A 16,172-nucleotide genomic window follows, 5' to 3' on the forward strand; every position below is an offset into this window, starting at 1 on the left:
CATCTGGCTCCGCCCTGCTCTAGCTACATTTTGACTGCATCCACCTTTAACACCACAGTCTAATCTCTGGATTTTATTACAACAACAAATCAATAGCTAGCATGTCCAAAGAGGCTCCAGAGAACCTAAATTGTGCTAGTGTCTAAATTAAAATATACAAACTAATCAGGTTAATCCCAAATTACTTTAAATTGAGCACAGATTTAAATAGTTTTGATTTGTGTTAGATTGGTCAATTCCTGAAAATTGTAAACTGCAACAAATGTAGAATTGTTTTCTCCGAAATTTAACTGAAATCTGTTCTCATCTAATTGCGCCCTGGACGCTACTCATAGAAGCTGCCATTGGTGAAGTACTGCGTACAACACAAATCGTTTCTCCGAGCGCGAGCTCTGCTGCAGCTGTCTGGGAGGGGGTTGAGTAACGGGATTACCTAATGGGGGCAGCGGGAACGAGCCTTTTAAACAGATTACGGCGCGAGTTTAGTACTTTCTTCTTTCCATAGTCACGTTCAATCTGCCTCGTACACAGCGCAGGTCTTGTGAGAAATTCTGTCCCCCTGTGTCGGGAGCGCGCATTGCAGCCAGAGAGGTGGATCCGGCGGATCTGACCATTTTCACGGCGCTTCTGATCGATTTCTCGGTAAAAACTACTCATATGATCATGTCAATGTGTAACTTTCAGTTTAATCGGCAGCTATCAAAATAAAAATACATACATAAATAAACAAGGTCCTGCGTGGAGGTCTTTTTACGCTGTTTTGTGTTATTTTAAACGCGAAGAGAATCGATCATTTTTTTTTCAGCTTTTGTCTCGTAAGCCTGACAAATAAAAGTCAGTAAACAAACAGGTTTCCAACACGTAGTGTGCATTTATAATTTTTCATTTCCGATACAAGAGGAGGGAAGCTGGCCGATAGCAGGGCACAAAAATAAAGACTTCCTGAAAAGATCACAGTGTAAACTTTTTGGTCAATCCCGTTCTAAAGTAAAATATGACAGATTACTGGATTAAGGAAATGTCTAGTATGCTATCACATATAATTTTTAAGAATTTGGAAACAGTTGCTTTTTATTTCCCAAAGTTATGGGGGGAGAAGAGGAGAGAATGGATATTTCAGCTGCCTGAAATATCCCCCCTATAAAATGGAAACAAATTAATTTACCTGCAAGTCTTTTACTGTGTTGATTCCCCTCACCATCAACAAGAAATCCTGCAAGTTTGAAAACATTTGTTCCTTTTTTGACAAAGTTAGGATGTGGGAACAAAATATTTTAAGCGCCTGATAAAATCTGTTCTCCCCCTTAAAATGGAAACAAATTAATTTATGTACACTTAATAAGTACAATAATTGAAACTTCAATAAAGGTTAATTTCAGATGTTTTTTGGATCTGTGTCACATGAGACCTGCTCCAACTCCAAAACTCCAACACCTAGACTCTTCAAAGCTAGACTAAATTATTCTCAACAAATAGCAGAATATTTTAATCCATGTTTGGGATTTGTGAAACCTTTATGAGATTTGTCAGACTTCAATAAAGATCAGATCACCATTCACACTTGTTCTATGCAGTCTTTTTCAAATTCAATTCTAATTTAGAACCACTTTATTAATCCCAATGGGAAATTAAATGTGGTGTAACTCATTACTTCTACAAAGAGTTATTGCAAATGGTGATGGCTCAAGGAAGGAAAGTTCTTCTGCAGTGGTCTGTTAAGTGAAGTTTCACAAATCAAAAAGGTTTCACAAATCGCAAACATGGGAATAAAGAGTCTTCTTGAAGAGTAGAATAATCTAGTCCAGATTTGAAGTGTCGCATTTTTAATTTTTTCTAATAATGTACATATGCAGGATGTTGGGGGTTTTCTTGACCCTCAACTGCATCTACTTTTAATAACTACAGGAAATGAAATTATTGTACTTGTTAAGTTATTGACAAAAAAATTTGTTAAATAACTGTTTTCACATGTTGATGTATTAAGTTTTGGCTAAGTACATATTTTTTTTATCAAAACATACAAATTATAGTCATGATAAAAATTTTCATTAACACTCAAAATAAGAATATTAATGTTATAATCACCACTGTTAAGAATAATCTCACAGCAATGTAAACCTCATGCTGTAGACGCCGCAGTGGAAACAGGAAAATCCACAACCACTTTTGCTAGGAGTTTTTCTGCAAACTGAAATAAACAGCTTCATTTAATGATTCACATTTTAGGTAACAAAGAAAATAATTCACTATACATGTCCATTTTATGTAGGGGGAACATATTATTTCAGGTGGCTGAAAGAGCTAAACTATTTTGTTCCCCCCATCCTAACTTTGGCAAAAAATGAGCAAATGTTATGAAAATCACAGGATTTCTTGTTGATGATGAGGGGAATTAACACAGTAAAAGACTTTGAAGGTAAATTAATTAGTTTCCATTTTAAGGGGGGGAACAGATTTTATCAGGCACTTAAATTATTTTGTTCCCACATCCTAACTTTATCAAAAAAAGAGCAAATGTTATGAAAATCACAGGATTTGTTGTTGAAGGTGAGGGGAATTAACACAGTAAAAGACTTTGTGGTTAAATTAATTTGTTTCCATTTTATGTAGGGGGAACAGATTTTATCAGGCAGCTGAAATATCCATTCTCCCCCCATAACTTTGGGAAATAAAAAGCAACTGTTTCCAAATTCTCAAAAATTATTATATGTGATAGCATACTAGACATTTCCTTAATCCAGTAATCTGTCATATTTTACTTTATAACGGGACTGACCAAAAAGTTTACACTGTGATCTTTTCAGGAAGTCTTTATTTTTGTGCCCTGCTATCAGCCAGCTTCCCTCCTCCTTTATCAGAAATGAAAAATTATAAATGCACACTACGTATTTTGATAGCTGCCGATTAAACTGAAAGTTACAACATTGACATGATTATATGAGTAGTTTTTACCGAGAAATCGATCAGAAGCGCCGTGAAAATGGTCAGATCCGCCGGATCCACTTCTCTGGATGCAATGTGCGCTCCCGACACAGGGGGGACAGAATTTCTCACAAGACCTCTTCAGTTCATTTAGTCCAGGAAGGAGACACAACAGAATAATCAGATTCTTCAAGAATTAGTTTGGAACTCCTTCGAGTTGCCCCAAGGAACTCAATGTGCCAGCACCACACCGGAAGATCCTCCTTTCAAAATCAACGTTTACAAAATAATAATAATAATAATAATAATAATAATAATAATAATAATAATAATAATAATAATAATACATACATACATACATACATACATACATACATAAATATCCTTTAGGAATTACAAAAACTATACAAGAAACAATATGGTGGGAATATCAGCACAAAATATATCAAACAGCTCTAAACTGATTATTAAGACATTAAAAAAGTGAGAGTGATTTATTCGATTTCTGCCTCATATCTTCAAATTGTTATTTAGAGCAATCAATGAAAGTATGTTATTACTACTACAAGTAATAACAACAACTACAAGGCAGAAAACAAAATGTGTTAGAGATTGGACATGTCATTACACACATGCGTGCATGCACACACACACACACACACACACACACACACGCTGACTTAATGGTACACACTGCACGTATGATAGCAGCAAGAAGATCCTGGATTGATTGACTGATTTCTCTGAATCCTCCTTAGGTGAGTGTGTGTGTGTACATGGTTGTTTGTCCTGGTTGTTTCTGTGTTGCCCTGTGACAGGTCCAGGGTGACCCCGCCTCTCACCCGTTGACCACTAGAGATAGGCACCAGCACCCCTCCCAACTCCACTAGGGACAAGCTTGATAATGGATGCGTGGATGGATATTTATGTCTTGAATAGAAAACATAGCTTTTTATGGAATTTTCTATGGCATTAGCATTATTCTTTGGACCAAGAGGGCGTGCAAGTTATCTGTTTGCACCATTTTACTGTTCTTTGCAGTATCCAGGGGCAACATGACCTCTAGAACGTATTTCGTCACAGCGTAGTTGTTTTATTTTGAAAATCTCCCAGGAAGTGCATTGCGCCTTTAAAACTTGATGCGAATATCTGTCAAATCTTCAGTAAAATGCCGGCAGTCGTCTTCCTCACGGGGCACTGCGCTGGAATCAGCGTGCCAGTTGCCCGCCGGGCTTTACCCACTCGTGTTCCTCCGTGTAAATGGCTCTTTCAGGAGGTTCCCTGCGGCGTAGAGGACTGCTCACCGGAACACTGCGTCTTCTTATGCAACCATGCGTTTATTTCCCTATGCAACACTCGCGCTGCAATGACAAGTGGGTTGAATGAAGTAAAAGTCGGATGTAGACATAATTCCATGGACCAACAGTATCTAGAGCTAATAACCAGTTTAACCTAAATATTGCAGCGCTCTATGGATGGATCTCTGGGACATAACTGCATCAGACGGCTGCTTTCATGCTGTTCAACTTTGAAGGACAGTGCTGCAGTAAGGAACCTTTGTCTTCACCAGCTGCTGCTGCACCTGATTTAAAAAAACAACAACAACAAAACAAAAACTCATAATCCTTCAGCCTATGCAACAGGATAAGAGCAACAAGCTTTACATAAACTGGATCTTTTCTGACCTTTGATGTTCTGAGGGGTCAATGACAAGGCCAAAAGGGAGATAATCTAAAGGACTGTGTATGCTGGCCATTACACCCCACCTTGCCATTCTGTCTCTGGGCTAATACTTGCGATGCTGTTTGAATTTTCCTTAAACTCTTGAGACCTGGACTGGATGCTGGAATCAGTGATCCTAAAGGAGATGGACTGAGAACCTTGGCAGGCTTTGGATGCCATACCAGTTTATAACCAACAGATTATATCACCTGACATGCTGTGATCAGCAGTACACAGCCAAGCAGAACAGCATAAAGGTTTTTGACCTTTTTTACTTTTTTCTAGGAAAAAAGAACTCTTAGCTCATCATGTTTCTGAACTGTGGTCAACCGTTGCCTCTGCTTAGTGACAAGGATGTACCCCCTCGTGTTACAGAAAACTTCATCCTTTCAGGCTACCGGTTCCCAAACTACAGCCTGAGGGACTGCTTGTTGTCAGCATTCAGGCCTACCAATGAAACAGGAAACTTCTGGACACACTTCCTACCCATCTTCATTTTTGCTTACTACTTTCTACAGATGTTTAGTTGGGATGGTGCACCTGATGCCGACGCCCCATTCTTTTACCCAATGTGGAACTACTTTATTGGGGTGTTTTGTCTGCTCCTGGCCAGCAGCATGGCCCACTTGCTGAACTCAATGTCTCTGGTCGTAAGGGAGGTTTGCTTCTTCGTTGATTATGGCACAATCAGTGCCTACACAGTTGGCTCATCATTGGCGTACTACTACTACATCCATCCTCGGGCAGGGATAGTGGAGAAAGAAGACAAGAACGGCTCCTGTTTGGACATAAACCACAAGCGTAAAGGGTTTTTATCACCTAACGCCATGCCGGAATTCAACCTGTTCTTTGAGACCTACTACATGCCATGTGCATGTGTTATAGCAATCATATGTGTTTTATCCTGCTGTAACACTCGTCAGAGGTGGAGGGAGCATCGATACATCATACGGACCCTGGTTTTCCTGCTGCCATTCCTAATCTCCTCCACACCAGTCTTCTACCGTGTCCTCACCAGATCGCCTTACTCCACCACCACGCCTTCCTTTGCTGCCTCCATCACCATGCCCAACTTCTTCTATCGCCACTCTCTCTGGCTGCTGGTGTCGGCCCTGTTCAACATCAGCAAGTTCCCAGAGAGGCTGGCTCCAGGTCGATTTGACATCTGGGGCCACAGCCATCAGTGGTTTCACTGCTGCACATTTTTGTCCATCCTCGACGAACTTCACATGATCCAGGCTGAGGTGAGAGCCATCCTGCTCAATCCTGATTTCCTCTTACCCCCTACCGCGCTCTCTCGCCTACCTGGACCAACCATTGCTTCCACCTACGGAGTGATGCTCCTCCTCCAGACTACCATTGTCTCAATAATTGCATGTTTCTCCTGGCATGCAAACTGTATCTACGGCCCTCAAAGGGACCAGCTAAAGAAACAAATGAAAATTGACTAATGCAAGAGACGTCTTTCTTTATTACTGTGAAAGATGATTTCCATATGCCTAAAAGGTAAGGGTGCACCAATAAATCGGGTCAGATTTCCTTAATTTTGGTGAGATCAATGATCTGCTAACGTGAAAAATAAATCTTAACTACCTATCTTATCTAACTCCACAAAGATCTGAAAATCAACCTCTTTTGTTCTGCAGTGAGAGAACAAAAGACAGATCCCGCCTACAAGTCACTTCTACTTGTGCAAAATTAACAATATCCTACTTTTGCCAACTTAGTGGCTCTGTCGCTATATTTTGTGACTTTTCAGACAATCGACCTAAATTGGAATTGACAGGTCAGGTTTTTTTATAGATTGGTGATTGGCTACAATTGGTGCACCCCTGCCACAAAGCCATGCTATAAGAACTGCACAAGAAAATGATTTAAAATCTCTCATGCATTCTGACCCCATCTGGGCCAATTATGATGCTTTCATAGGAAGAAGTAGGAGACGGGAGGAGATGACAGGATTATGTTTGGGCTCGCTACAGGGAAGCTGTCTTGTTGAGTGGATATTTAAAGCCCTTGCCAGCTTTTTTTTCCCCTGAGAACAGCTTCATCATGGAATATCTAAAAAGTGAGGATAATAGGATGGACATTTGAGAATAGAGGTTGATATTTGGTCTGCAGGAACTCTGGTTAGAGGTTATGGGCTTTTCTCCCAACTGTTCTGATCATGTCCAACTTTTTATTGCACTGTTGTTTTGTTCATTTCATGCTCTGCTATGTATTTGATTTTCCTCATCTTTGATATTAACGAGACCCATATTGTCTTGCTTTGTCATTTCCTTTTATGGCCTTGGTTATCTACTCCAGAAAGTGTTATTTCCTCTTTCTTAGCCCTGCAGCAGGAAGTTGCATGGTTTTAAGGGCATCAGCTCAACAGCTGAAACTTTGTATGAGTCTTACTATGAAGCACTTTCAGGGAGCCAGTCAAATTTACCCTGTCTTTTAAAAAAAAAAGCCATGCTCATGTTTGAATCTGAAAGGATTAAATTTGTTTGATAAGCATGTTATGATGTCCTGCAGATAGCTTATTTAGCTTTTTATCTAGCTTATTTAGATGTGAAACTCATTCATGGTACATTTGATGCCGTTGCTGCTTGGGTTGTGTCCAGCCTTTAGTCATATTTAGACACCTCTCAGTATCTTTGTCCAGGCATCTTCTTTTCTTTATGTTATCTACCACTCTTTTAGGTTATTAAGAATGAAGCTAAAGTTGTGTTTTACTTGGAGGGTTAGCTGCTCTCTGCACTTTTTCTTGCCTTTGGATGTAGAGCAATCTTAGTTTAGAACTGGTTGCTGGAAATGGCTGCATTTGTCCTTCATTTGCTAAACTCTAAAGGGATAGTTTGGCATACAGGGATTGTTTCTCCTGAAGGAGGTTTTCTGGAGAATTTATCAGTGATTAGGTGCAGTACATGTTTTCATTATTGAGCTTTCATTAAAAAGATTGGGTCTGGACCAAAACAGATGTCTACCACTGTAGAACATCTGCAGGGGTTAAGATTTTATGGTGGTTCAACATTATTTTGCAGTTATCTCTTTATTAGACAGTTAGTTCCAAAGAAAATGTTTTTTTACAACACAGATTGTGGAGGTCCCAGTCTTTAACAATTACATTCCCAGAAAAAAACAGAATGTGAGGAGGCTATCTGGTGTGCAAAAACAAATGTGAAAATATTCCAGCTCCTTATGTTAAATGGACATTGATCTAGTAATAGTTTACATAACCACATTTACCTTATCACTGTCACAGTCATTCATAGGTAAATAGATCGGTAAGCACTGGTAAGGGTTAAGGCACATCAATATGTGGCAGTAGGAACCTGGAATCAAATGCACAACTTTCCCATTGCAAGACACTATTAAATCGCATTCAACTTTACATTCCATTTTGCAAAACACGTTTCTTTCTGTTATAGGACGTAGGCTATTATGGCCTTTATTGTAAATAATTCTACATTTCTATGTAAATTAACCTCCATTGCATGAAATTAGCATGAAATTTTCTGGAGCTGTTTTACAATGGTAGGAATCCACACAATGGCTAATCTTTGTTTTTATCCCAGTTGAAGTCAGTTAAGAGGTTAAGTACTGCAGGTTAAACAGTACCTAGTGATATTCTCAACACATAACCACACTTTATGTCATTTTAATAATGTATTTAAAAGACAGCACATGTCATGAGTCTTCATGTCTTAATACTGTAGCTCAGAGAAAATGACATGGACATGTTTGTTACCGGCCTGACTCGTATTTTTGGGCTGATCTTTACCCCCGTGGTTTGCAAATGACACTGAGACTGTGATATTAGGAAAATAGAATGTTAACCTCACACACTGAAGGCACCTTTATGGAACTGCAATGAAACAGGTTAGGCCTTGTTCTTCTACTGGAAGGTCATGTTCTGTCTGAGTTTAAACTGGTTTTTAAACATTAAGTAGTTTATTGTATTGCCTGGTTTAGGATTGGTTTTAAACTGCAACAGTTTGTGTTGTTGATGAAACTTGAAAAAGAGCAAATGTGTAGAGTTAGCTCTGGAAGCCATCTGAAAAAATCTGATGGCTTGGAATGTTCTTCATCAATCCTGTAATCCTGCCGATGCATTCAAGAACACTCAGTAACACAGGAAGTGAAAATTGGATCCATTCCATTCTCTCACAAAACACAACCTGACAACAGAGTTGTCTGCACGGTTAAAGATGTGTTTTCTGCTATATCTTCACAGATGCAGCTAATTCTTACTAGTATATCACATTAATAATATCTTACAATATAGTTGATTGATGTATGTTTAAATAGAAATTATATTATGCACATTTACTTACAATCACTTGCACATGAGAAAATGAGAAGTGGATGCTATTAGTTTTCAAAAACATGTGTTATAAAGCACTTTAAAGCTTCTGCAAAGGTGAGAAAAAAGGTTTTGTACCTTTGTTTTGGTGCATCTATAAAAGACGTGGATTGTTTGAACATCTCAAGAGTCAGAATATCAAGCAGTTTATACAACAGCCTCATTTTCTTTGGCACCTGGTAAGTAACTGCTTGAACAACACAATGTGGCAATAATTGCCCAAAGTGACTCCCATCCACCATAGTGTTTAATGCTGCTAAGTTTGTATATGATTGATTGTATGCTTGTATATTAGTTTCAGCAGTCATTTATTTACTTGTGTTGGAAGCCATGCTAGCTGACAATAATTATGTTTCCAAATGTAAGTGAATATTTGAAATGTTGCAAAAAAAAATTGAATTTGTAGTTTGAAGTGAATCAACCAGGCTAATTTAATCAGTTGTTGATGCTGGGTAAGCAAAATAAACAAGATCGAGCGGTTGCAAACTGGCATGGACTATACATGTCAGGAAAATGGAGAGTCCTCCCCTCCAATATGGAGGTCATTGTCATTGACTCACCAGTGGATGGGAGCGATCCACTAAGTCCCCTAGCCTGGAGTGAATCTCACCAGCTACTCTAGGTTCCCTCTCTGTGCTGGAGATTTGGACTCTGAAAATTTCAGAGCTTTGCACAGGCATACTAGTGGATGTGAAAGTTCACCACCTCAGAACTTATTCAGCAAATGTATTTCCATCTCCACTTTTGTGCATTAACTCTTTTCAGAAAAGCCACCTCAAGCAAACATAAAAAGTTTTTGAGGAAGCTATTTTGAATTTTGTTGTTTCCATCAACCTGTTCTAATACAATACTTCAAAATATGCATTAAAAAAACACATTGATGCAAACATGCCGAGTGCAGAAAGGACTGCCAGCTCCATTGTGCTCCATTGTCAGTTATCCTTTCCACAATGGATTGATGACAGTCCATTGTAGGACACAAAGTCAGAACACAATTTGACTTTGTGGTCTGGAAAATTCAAACTCCTGTAAAGGATTCTACTAAGAGCACAAAAGTCCTAGCTAAATTGACAAAGTTTATATTACTGTTCTAATGTTTCAATTCATTCAGAAAGAGTGAAAATATCTGGAGTTATTGAGTGATAAACACATGGAAACGAGGAGTTAGAAAACAAGCCAGTGGTACTGTATTACACTGACACATCAGGTTAGCTCTACTTTCCCTATGACTATGACAGATAGTCATAGAGAAATATGACTTTAACAGATAGTTATAGGGATTCATCAGGTCTATAGCTAATGGTGAAGCGATGTTTCTACCTCAGAACAACATCTGTGTCAATCATTGTGTGACTGAGAGAAAGCATAATTGAAACAGACTTTGTTTTCGCCTCTTCACTGAATCCATTAATGTTTAAGCAGTATGTGAATGTTAGCACCAGACTACTTTATCTTACTTTGTGATGTACTCAGGGTTGACTCAAGAGGGATTCAAATGCATTATTTAGATGTGCTTTTAATTATGAAGTACTGAGAAAGAGGACATTATGCTGCAATACAGCAGCACAGTGTTGCTGCTGTAAAAATCGTGTTATGTGTTTCATTAAATAACACTATTACTTATCATTTAAGTTGTTTTGAATAAATCATACAAATAACCATTGTTGTTTACTTATTTTATTTTTCTTGTACTTGTACTATTGATGGCAAATATTTTTTATGTCTGACCTGCCTGCATTAGTGATGGGAAGTTTGGCCCTTTTCAGAGAACTGGCGTCCAAAGAAGAATTGGCTCTTTCTGCTACTAAGTGGTTCTTAATGTATTATCATCAGCAGTCTCATATTTTAGCTGATGAGACTTACTTAGTATGTTATTTACTTTACATACTAAATAAATATGAATACTTAGTATGTTAATAAATTCTTTTGCATTTAATGATTTTGAAAGAATTTGTATGCTTTTCACATTTGCCATGTTTGTTCTGTTACGGAAGCAGGCATTCTCACATTTGTATATTTTCATCAAACTTAATTTTTATTTAACAAAAAAACACATGAACAAAACACTGCAAACAAATCTGCCAAGCAGAATCATAATAATATGTCCTTAAAATGCAGCCAAATGCTGTTTTTGTGGGAGACCAACCACTAATAGCTACCATCCAGTGCTACCTACAGAAATATACAGTTCCATCAGAAACAACCAAATAGAGACTCTAGGAGGGTCTGAGCGCTGTCAGTCACCCTCATGTATGTGCCGATCATAGACTCCTCTCTCTGCTACGCTATAGCTGGTTGACCACACCAAAGTCTGCTATGAATGCTATGGCAAGTTAGCATGATCACCAATGATAGCAGATAAACAGTTTTCCTGTAACTGGAAGTTGTTTCTTTGGTCCTATCACACTGAGCAGAGAGTCATTGACAACCCTAAGGCCCTCCTCCTGGCTCTAACTCAGGGGTGTCAAACTCCAGTCCTCAAGGGCCGCTGTCCTGCAGTTTTTAGATGTGCCACAGGTAGAAAACACTGGAATACAATGGCTTAATTACCTCCTTCTTGTGTAGATCAGTCCTCCAGAGCCTTGCTAATGACCTAATTATTGGTGCAGCAGAGGCACATCTAAAAGTTGCAGGGCAGTGGCCCTCCAGGACTGGAGTTTGACACCTGTACTCTAACTGGTTGTTTCTGATGGAGCGATGTATTTTTTCAGACAGCAATAGTAGCTTTGGCAGGAGGTGTTTCTTCATTAAAAGAAAGTGATTGTTGTCCACCTCTTTAACACTCAGTAATATGACAGGTTCAAGCTGACTTCAGCAGTTTAAATGAACTCAAACTGAAAATGTTGATATCCAGCAGTTAGTGGATATGATCAGTTCTGTGTTGTTCAGGAACATCTGACTTCTGCAGCACACTACTGGATTTTTTTTCCCAGTGTCCAGAAACACTAAAGATGGTTTACTCCTGTTGCTTTATAAGTCTCATAGTTGTTTGAAATAGATCCAGATAGACTCACCAAACCAGTTGTGAGGCAGACTCATACTGCTACTTATTTTCCTAAGAAGAACTTGGTTATATATGTCTTCCTGTCAAAACTGAGTGATAAGAGAACTCAGTTTTCTCTTATCACTGACAATCCTGAGTCCTCAGGATTGTCAGTGGCTTCACAGAACCCTTTACAAACTTTGTGTTGTTTTGCAGAGCAGCAGCCGAATGCTGAACAGAAAAGGGAAGCAGTTTGTGGTGCTTCCCTTTTCTGCACTGCTGCTAATGGTGACCTGACACCACACTGCTTTCAAAGCGGTAGGTGCGTCGCTTTGAATAATTCAAATGTCCACATGAAAGTAGATTCTTTGTGCTGATTTGCAAGAGCAGTCCTTCCTTCTCTCCCCTCAGTCTGGTGGATTATTTATTTCTGGATATGTCCTGTAGTTCTGGTGGACCTTGAGCAGAGTCATGCATGTGTGCATCACATGCAGCTTGCTTTTTATGGCAACCTCCACCCCTCCCCTCACACTGGCTTTTTCCTTACATCTGGAGCTACAAATATCAAGTGAGGGAGAAGATCCTCCTTTTGCTGATATCATTAGGAGATAAATATGGATGCTGGCAGGATAAAAACTTGCTTTTAATGAATACGTGATGAATGGAACTAAAATACACACCTGGACTAAACTGAAAAAGTCAAATCAACCAGAATTCAGTGAGAAACATAAGGAACTGTAGAACAGTGAGAAGAAACACTTAAAAAAACTGTCACTAACAGGTGTGTTATTGGATAAACTGGTCACCTGACACCACAGACTGCTTTGAAAAAAGCTAATGTTTATTTGGTAACAAATATTATCGTTTATTAAATGGATCCACAATTAGTTGAACATGTTGGGCTAAATGGCCTAAAATTAGTTATATAATTTTTATATTAACTAAAATATTACTGTTTATGATACATTATAACTCATAGTACTGTAGATTCCAGTATAGAATCTACAGTACTATGCAGCATGCATTGCACACATGTAAAAATGGCGACCTCAAGGGGTGAAAAATATAACATAAGATTACAATTTTTGAAGCAATAAACAATACAGTACTTATAACAATACAGCAATATCACAAACAGTACTTTTTTATTAGTAGGAATATTAGAACATATTTACACTAATTGCTCAACTAATTGTGGATCCATTTAAAAAAAACATTTTCTTGATTTCTACGCAGCCGCAAGGAGCAGCTCTACCTGACTGTAGGCAAATCTTCTGAAGTGTTGTGGCACTGTAAACAAAGAAAACAACATGCCATAGATAATTCTTTGTTCACAAAAATATTTCATTCTCACTGCATGCTCAACGCACATCTCTAAAAGTTTATATTTGAAGTTCACATTGAACTTGTGCAAGCAGAGAAACACTGTGACTTTTAAACTTGACTTTTTTGGTTACACTTAATCCGGTATTCTCTGAAGAAACATGAGTCCTGAGTCCTCAGGTTTTCTCAAATAAAGTCTATTGTTACAACCAGTAACAAGTGTCACCTGCAGAATGTTAGGTCTCCTGTTCTTTTGTATTTTTTAAAACTGCATCAGACTAGATGTCAAGGAAATCTGAAAATCTCACTAGTAGGAAGAAAGATGCAGATCAACAAAGCCAAGCAGAAAGCCAAGAATTTGGCTAATGAACAATCCTTGTCTCTTTCTGACAGACTGAGAAGATATTAATTGTAGATGAAAAGTTCATTATTTCACCAGAAACCATGGCAACATGTTAAATGTGAAATTAATTGCTCACTCTAAGCAGTCAACAGCAATTTATGTTTTAACTTTGCAGTCATATCACAGAGCCAACCTTTCAAAAAGCATAATGATGCCAAGATATTGTGAGTGCAGAACTAAGTCATCATTTCCTCACACCCATATGTCTGTCACATCAGTCTGCATGTTCCCCCTACAGCTCAGCCGCTGCACAGACAGCAGAAAACAATAAAAAAACAAACAACTGAACCTCAGCTGAATTCTCCATTAACCGGATTGCATTTTTTGGGTAGGATACATCATTTTCATACATCATATATGACAGTTTTTAAAGTGTCACATTTTATCTGACTTTTGCGTCAGCTACAATGTTATTATTCTGCACTAGAAGCCAGACACAGTAAAGCCAGACTGAAACAATGGATTAAAATCATGATGGAACTGATAGAAGTCAGTGAAGAGCATCACATCCCAGCCTCACCACTGCTGCTCCAACTCCACATCCAAACAGACAGACTTCTCTACAGAAGCTGCCTTCAAAGCTCCACTGATCCACTGAAGGCTGTTGCTGTGTTAGCTGGGCTTTCTTTTCATCAGCTTCTTTCATCTTGTTTTGATTTTGTGACGATGCTGTCGACTCGCCTTCCTGAATAAACTTTAAAGTTGATCTACCAACGTCTCCATCCATTATTACTTCCAAAAGTGAAGTCAACGATCTTCTTCTGCACATGTAGGTTGCTTAGGGGTCATAAACCATTCTAATGGAAAGAATGGTTCTGTGTGGTTGCAGTTGCATCATTCAGTAGTTATATCTGGAAAGACTCAGACAGAGAAAAAGGAACAATTAAAAGATTTAATGACAGGAATGAATAACAGTTCTGTGGCGTTCGGGCCCCCGCAGCTGATTTGAGCTGAAATTTGCTGTGAACTCGGGTGAACGTCCTGGTAACTGATTAGGGATGCTGTCCCCCCGGGGCCCAACACTGGTGGTGGAGGTTGGGAAAGGGTGCTATCCTGGAGAGCCGAAGGATGCGGGTGGAGAAGGGGAGGTGGTGGGTTGAACGCAGCTGGGAAGCGGCTGACAGCATGTAGATCCTTATATGCAGAGCTTGATTGATAATTGGATGTGCCGGGTGAGGTCCAGCGCTGAGGTTGGAGACAAGCAAAACGCAGTGATGGGCGAAACAGAGGGGGCGGAGTCTTCCAGCTTGAACTTCTGCTTTAGCTTCATTATGACTGACCAGGCAAAAAAAAAAAAATCTAAGAAAATCGGAATTGATTATCAAGACCTGCTGTGTGAACATAACTAATGAACAAATACTATGCATAAGCATAAAAGCCACATCCCTTGCCTACCTTGTGTGTGCAGACAAAAGAATAAGTGCCACTGAAAAAAGAGACCTCTGATTAGGCTAATGAACAGTATTATAAAGAATATTTGATTACAGTTTTCTTTTTGACCTAAATTATTAAGGAAAATTGACTGGTTGTTGTAAAGCATGGCATTATCACAAGAATGCTTTTGTGTAAAATTGGACACTGTTAAATTAATTATTTTACATATGCATTTGAATAACCAATTTCTGAAAAGTGTATGTAGCTGAAATACTAAATTTTGTTTAAATTTTTAATAATGTTTGAGAGTTTAATTTTTGAGAGGAGTTGATTCCACAATCGGTTAATTCTGAACATCTGATGGTGAATCATCTTAATGTATTTCTATTTTATCTTTTCTTTGGAGCTCAGGGACTGAGGCAGTGGACCTTATCTGAGTCGCTCCAGTGACCCTGAGCCTGGCTGAAACAACAAAAAAACAAAAAAAAGAGGCAACTCTTCATCTATATTACAAGCTGCAGAAAAGACATTTAATTTATAATTATGTGAGCAAAAGGTGGCATACACTTTTATTTTCTTAATTTATTTTGTGTTGTACTCTAGCAGTGCTGCTTCCTGTGGTCTGACGGGTTTTGTGGTTCCGGCTCCGTGCGAGGAGGTGAGGAGAAAGGCCTCTGGCTTCGCCATCAGGCCTCCGCTGTTCTTAGCCACGCTGACTTGGACATTTGCACTTTCTACACATATGAATTGTGCCATCTTCTGCTGGACTGCTATTTGAGGGCCAACACCTACTGGACAATTCTTACACCTTCTACAGAGGTCAGTGAGGTTGCATTGATTTTTCCTATTGTCACGTGAGGACTGAGTGCAGCTTACAGGATCTGATCTCTGAGGAAACACCTGGCTGAAGGACGAGACTCAGGGGTGATTTCTGAGGGTCTCCTATGGCAGGAAAGACCAACGGCTTCTGCCCGACGTGAAACGGAGGTTTGAAAGCAATGACTCACCTGCTGTATCTCTCCATTTCTCCCCCACGCTCTGTCGAGGGGGGCCACATACTTTGTCCAGATTTTTCTGCACAGCGAGAATGAATG

General features: G+C 39.0%; 1 protein-coding gene and 1 long non-coding RNA gene across 2 annotated transcripts in view; one reads left to right on the top strand and one right to left on the bottom strand.

Moving 5' to 3' along the window:
• Positions 1–1,642: 1,642 nt before the first annotated feature.
• The window catches only part of LOC106959603 (uncharacterized), a 20,345-nt gene continuing 5,815 nt past the window's right edge, over positions 1,643–16,172 (bottom strand). Inside the window, exons 2-3 of the long non-coding RNA XR_001427391.1 lie at positions 14,958–14,959; positions 1,643–1,653 (exon numbers count right to left, since the gene is read on the bottom strand). This is a non-coding gene — a long non-coding RNA (uncharacterized LOC106959603). The remainder of the gene's footprint in view (positions 1,654–14,957; positions 14,960–16,172) is intronic.
• On the top strand, positions 4,004–10,653 carry paqr9 (progestin and adipoQ receptor family member 9). Its single transcript, XM_015052299.1, has one exon. It carries the CDS (start codon positions 4,953–4,955, stop codon positions 6,093–6,095), a length of 1,143 nt encoding a protein of 380 aa, XP_014907785.1. The 5' UTR covers positions 4,004–4,952; the 3' UTR covers positions 6,096–10,653.

The sequence above is a fragment of the Poecilia latipinna genome, unplaced genomic scaffold (genome assembly GCF_001443285.1).
Source record: "Poecilia latipinna isolate Pla-1442-1.1 unplaced genomic scaffold, P_latipinna-1.0 Scaffold1100, whole genome shotgun sequence".
Lineage (NCBI taxonomy): Eukaryota > Metazoa > Chordata > Actinopteri > Cyprinodontiformes > Poeciliidae > Poecilia > Poecilia latipinna.

What these genes read in the sequence shown, in the direction of transcription:
- paqr9 (XM_015052299.1), top strand. Translation starts at nt 4,953, where the DNA reads ATGTTTCTGAACTGTGGTCAACCGTTGCCTCTGCTTAGTGACAAGGAT.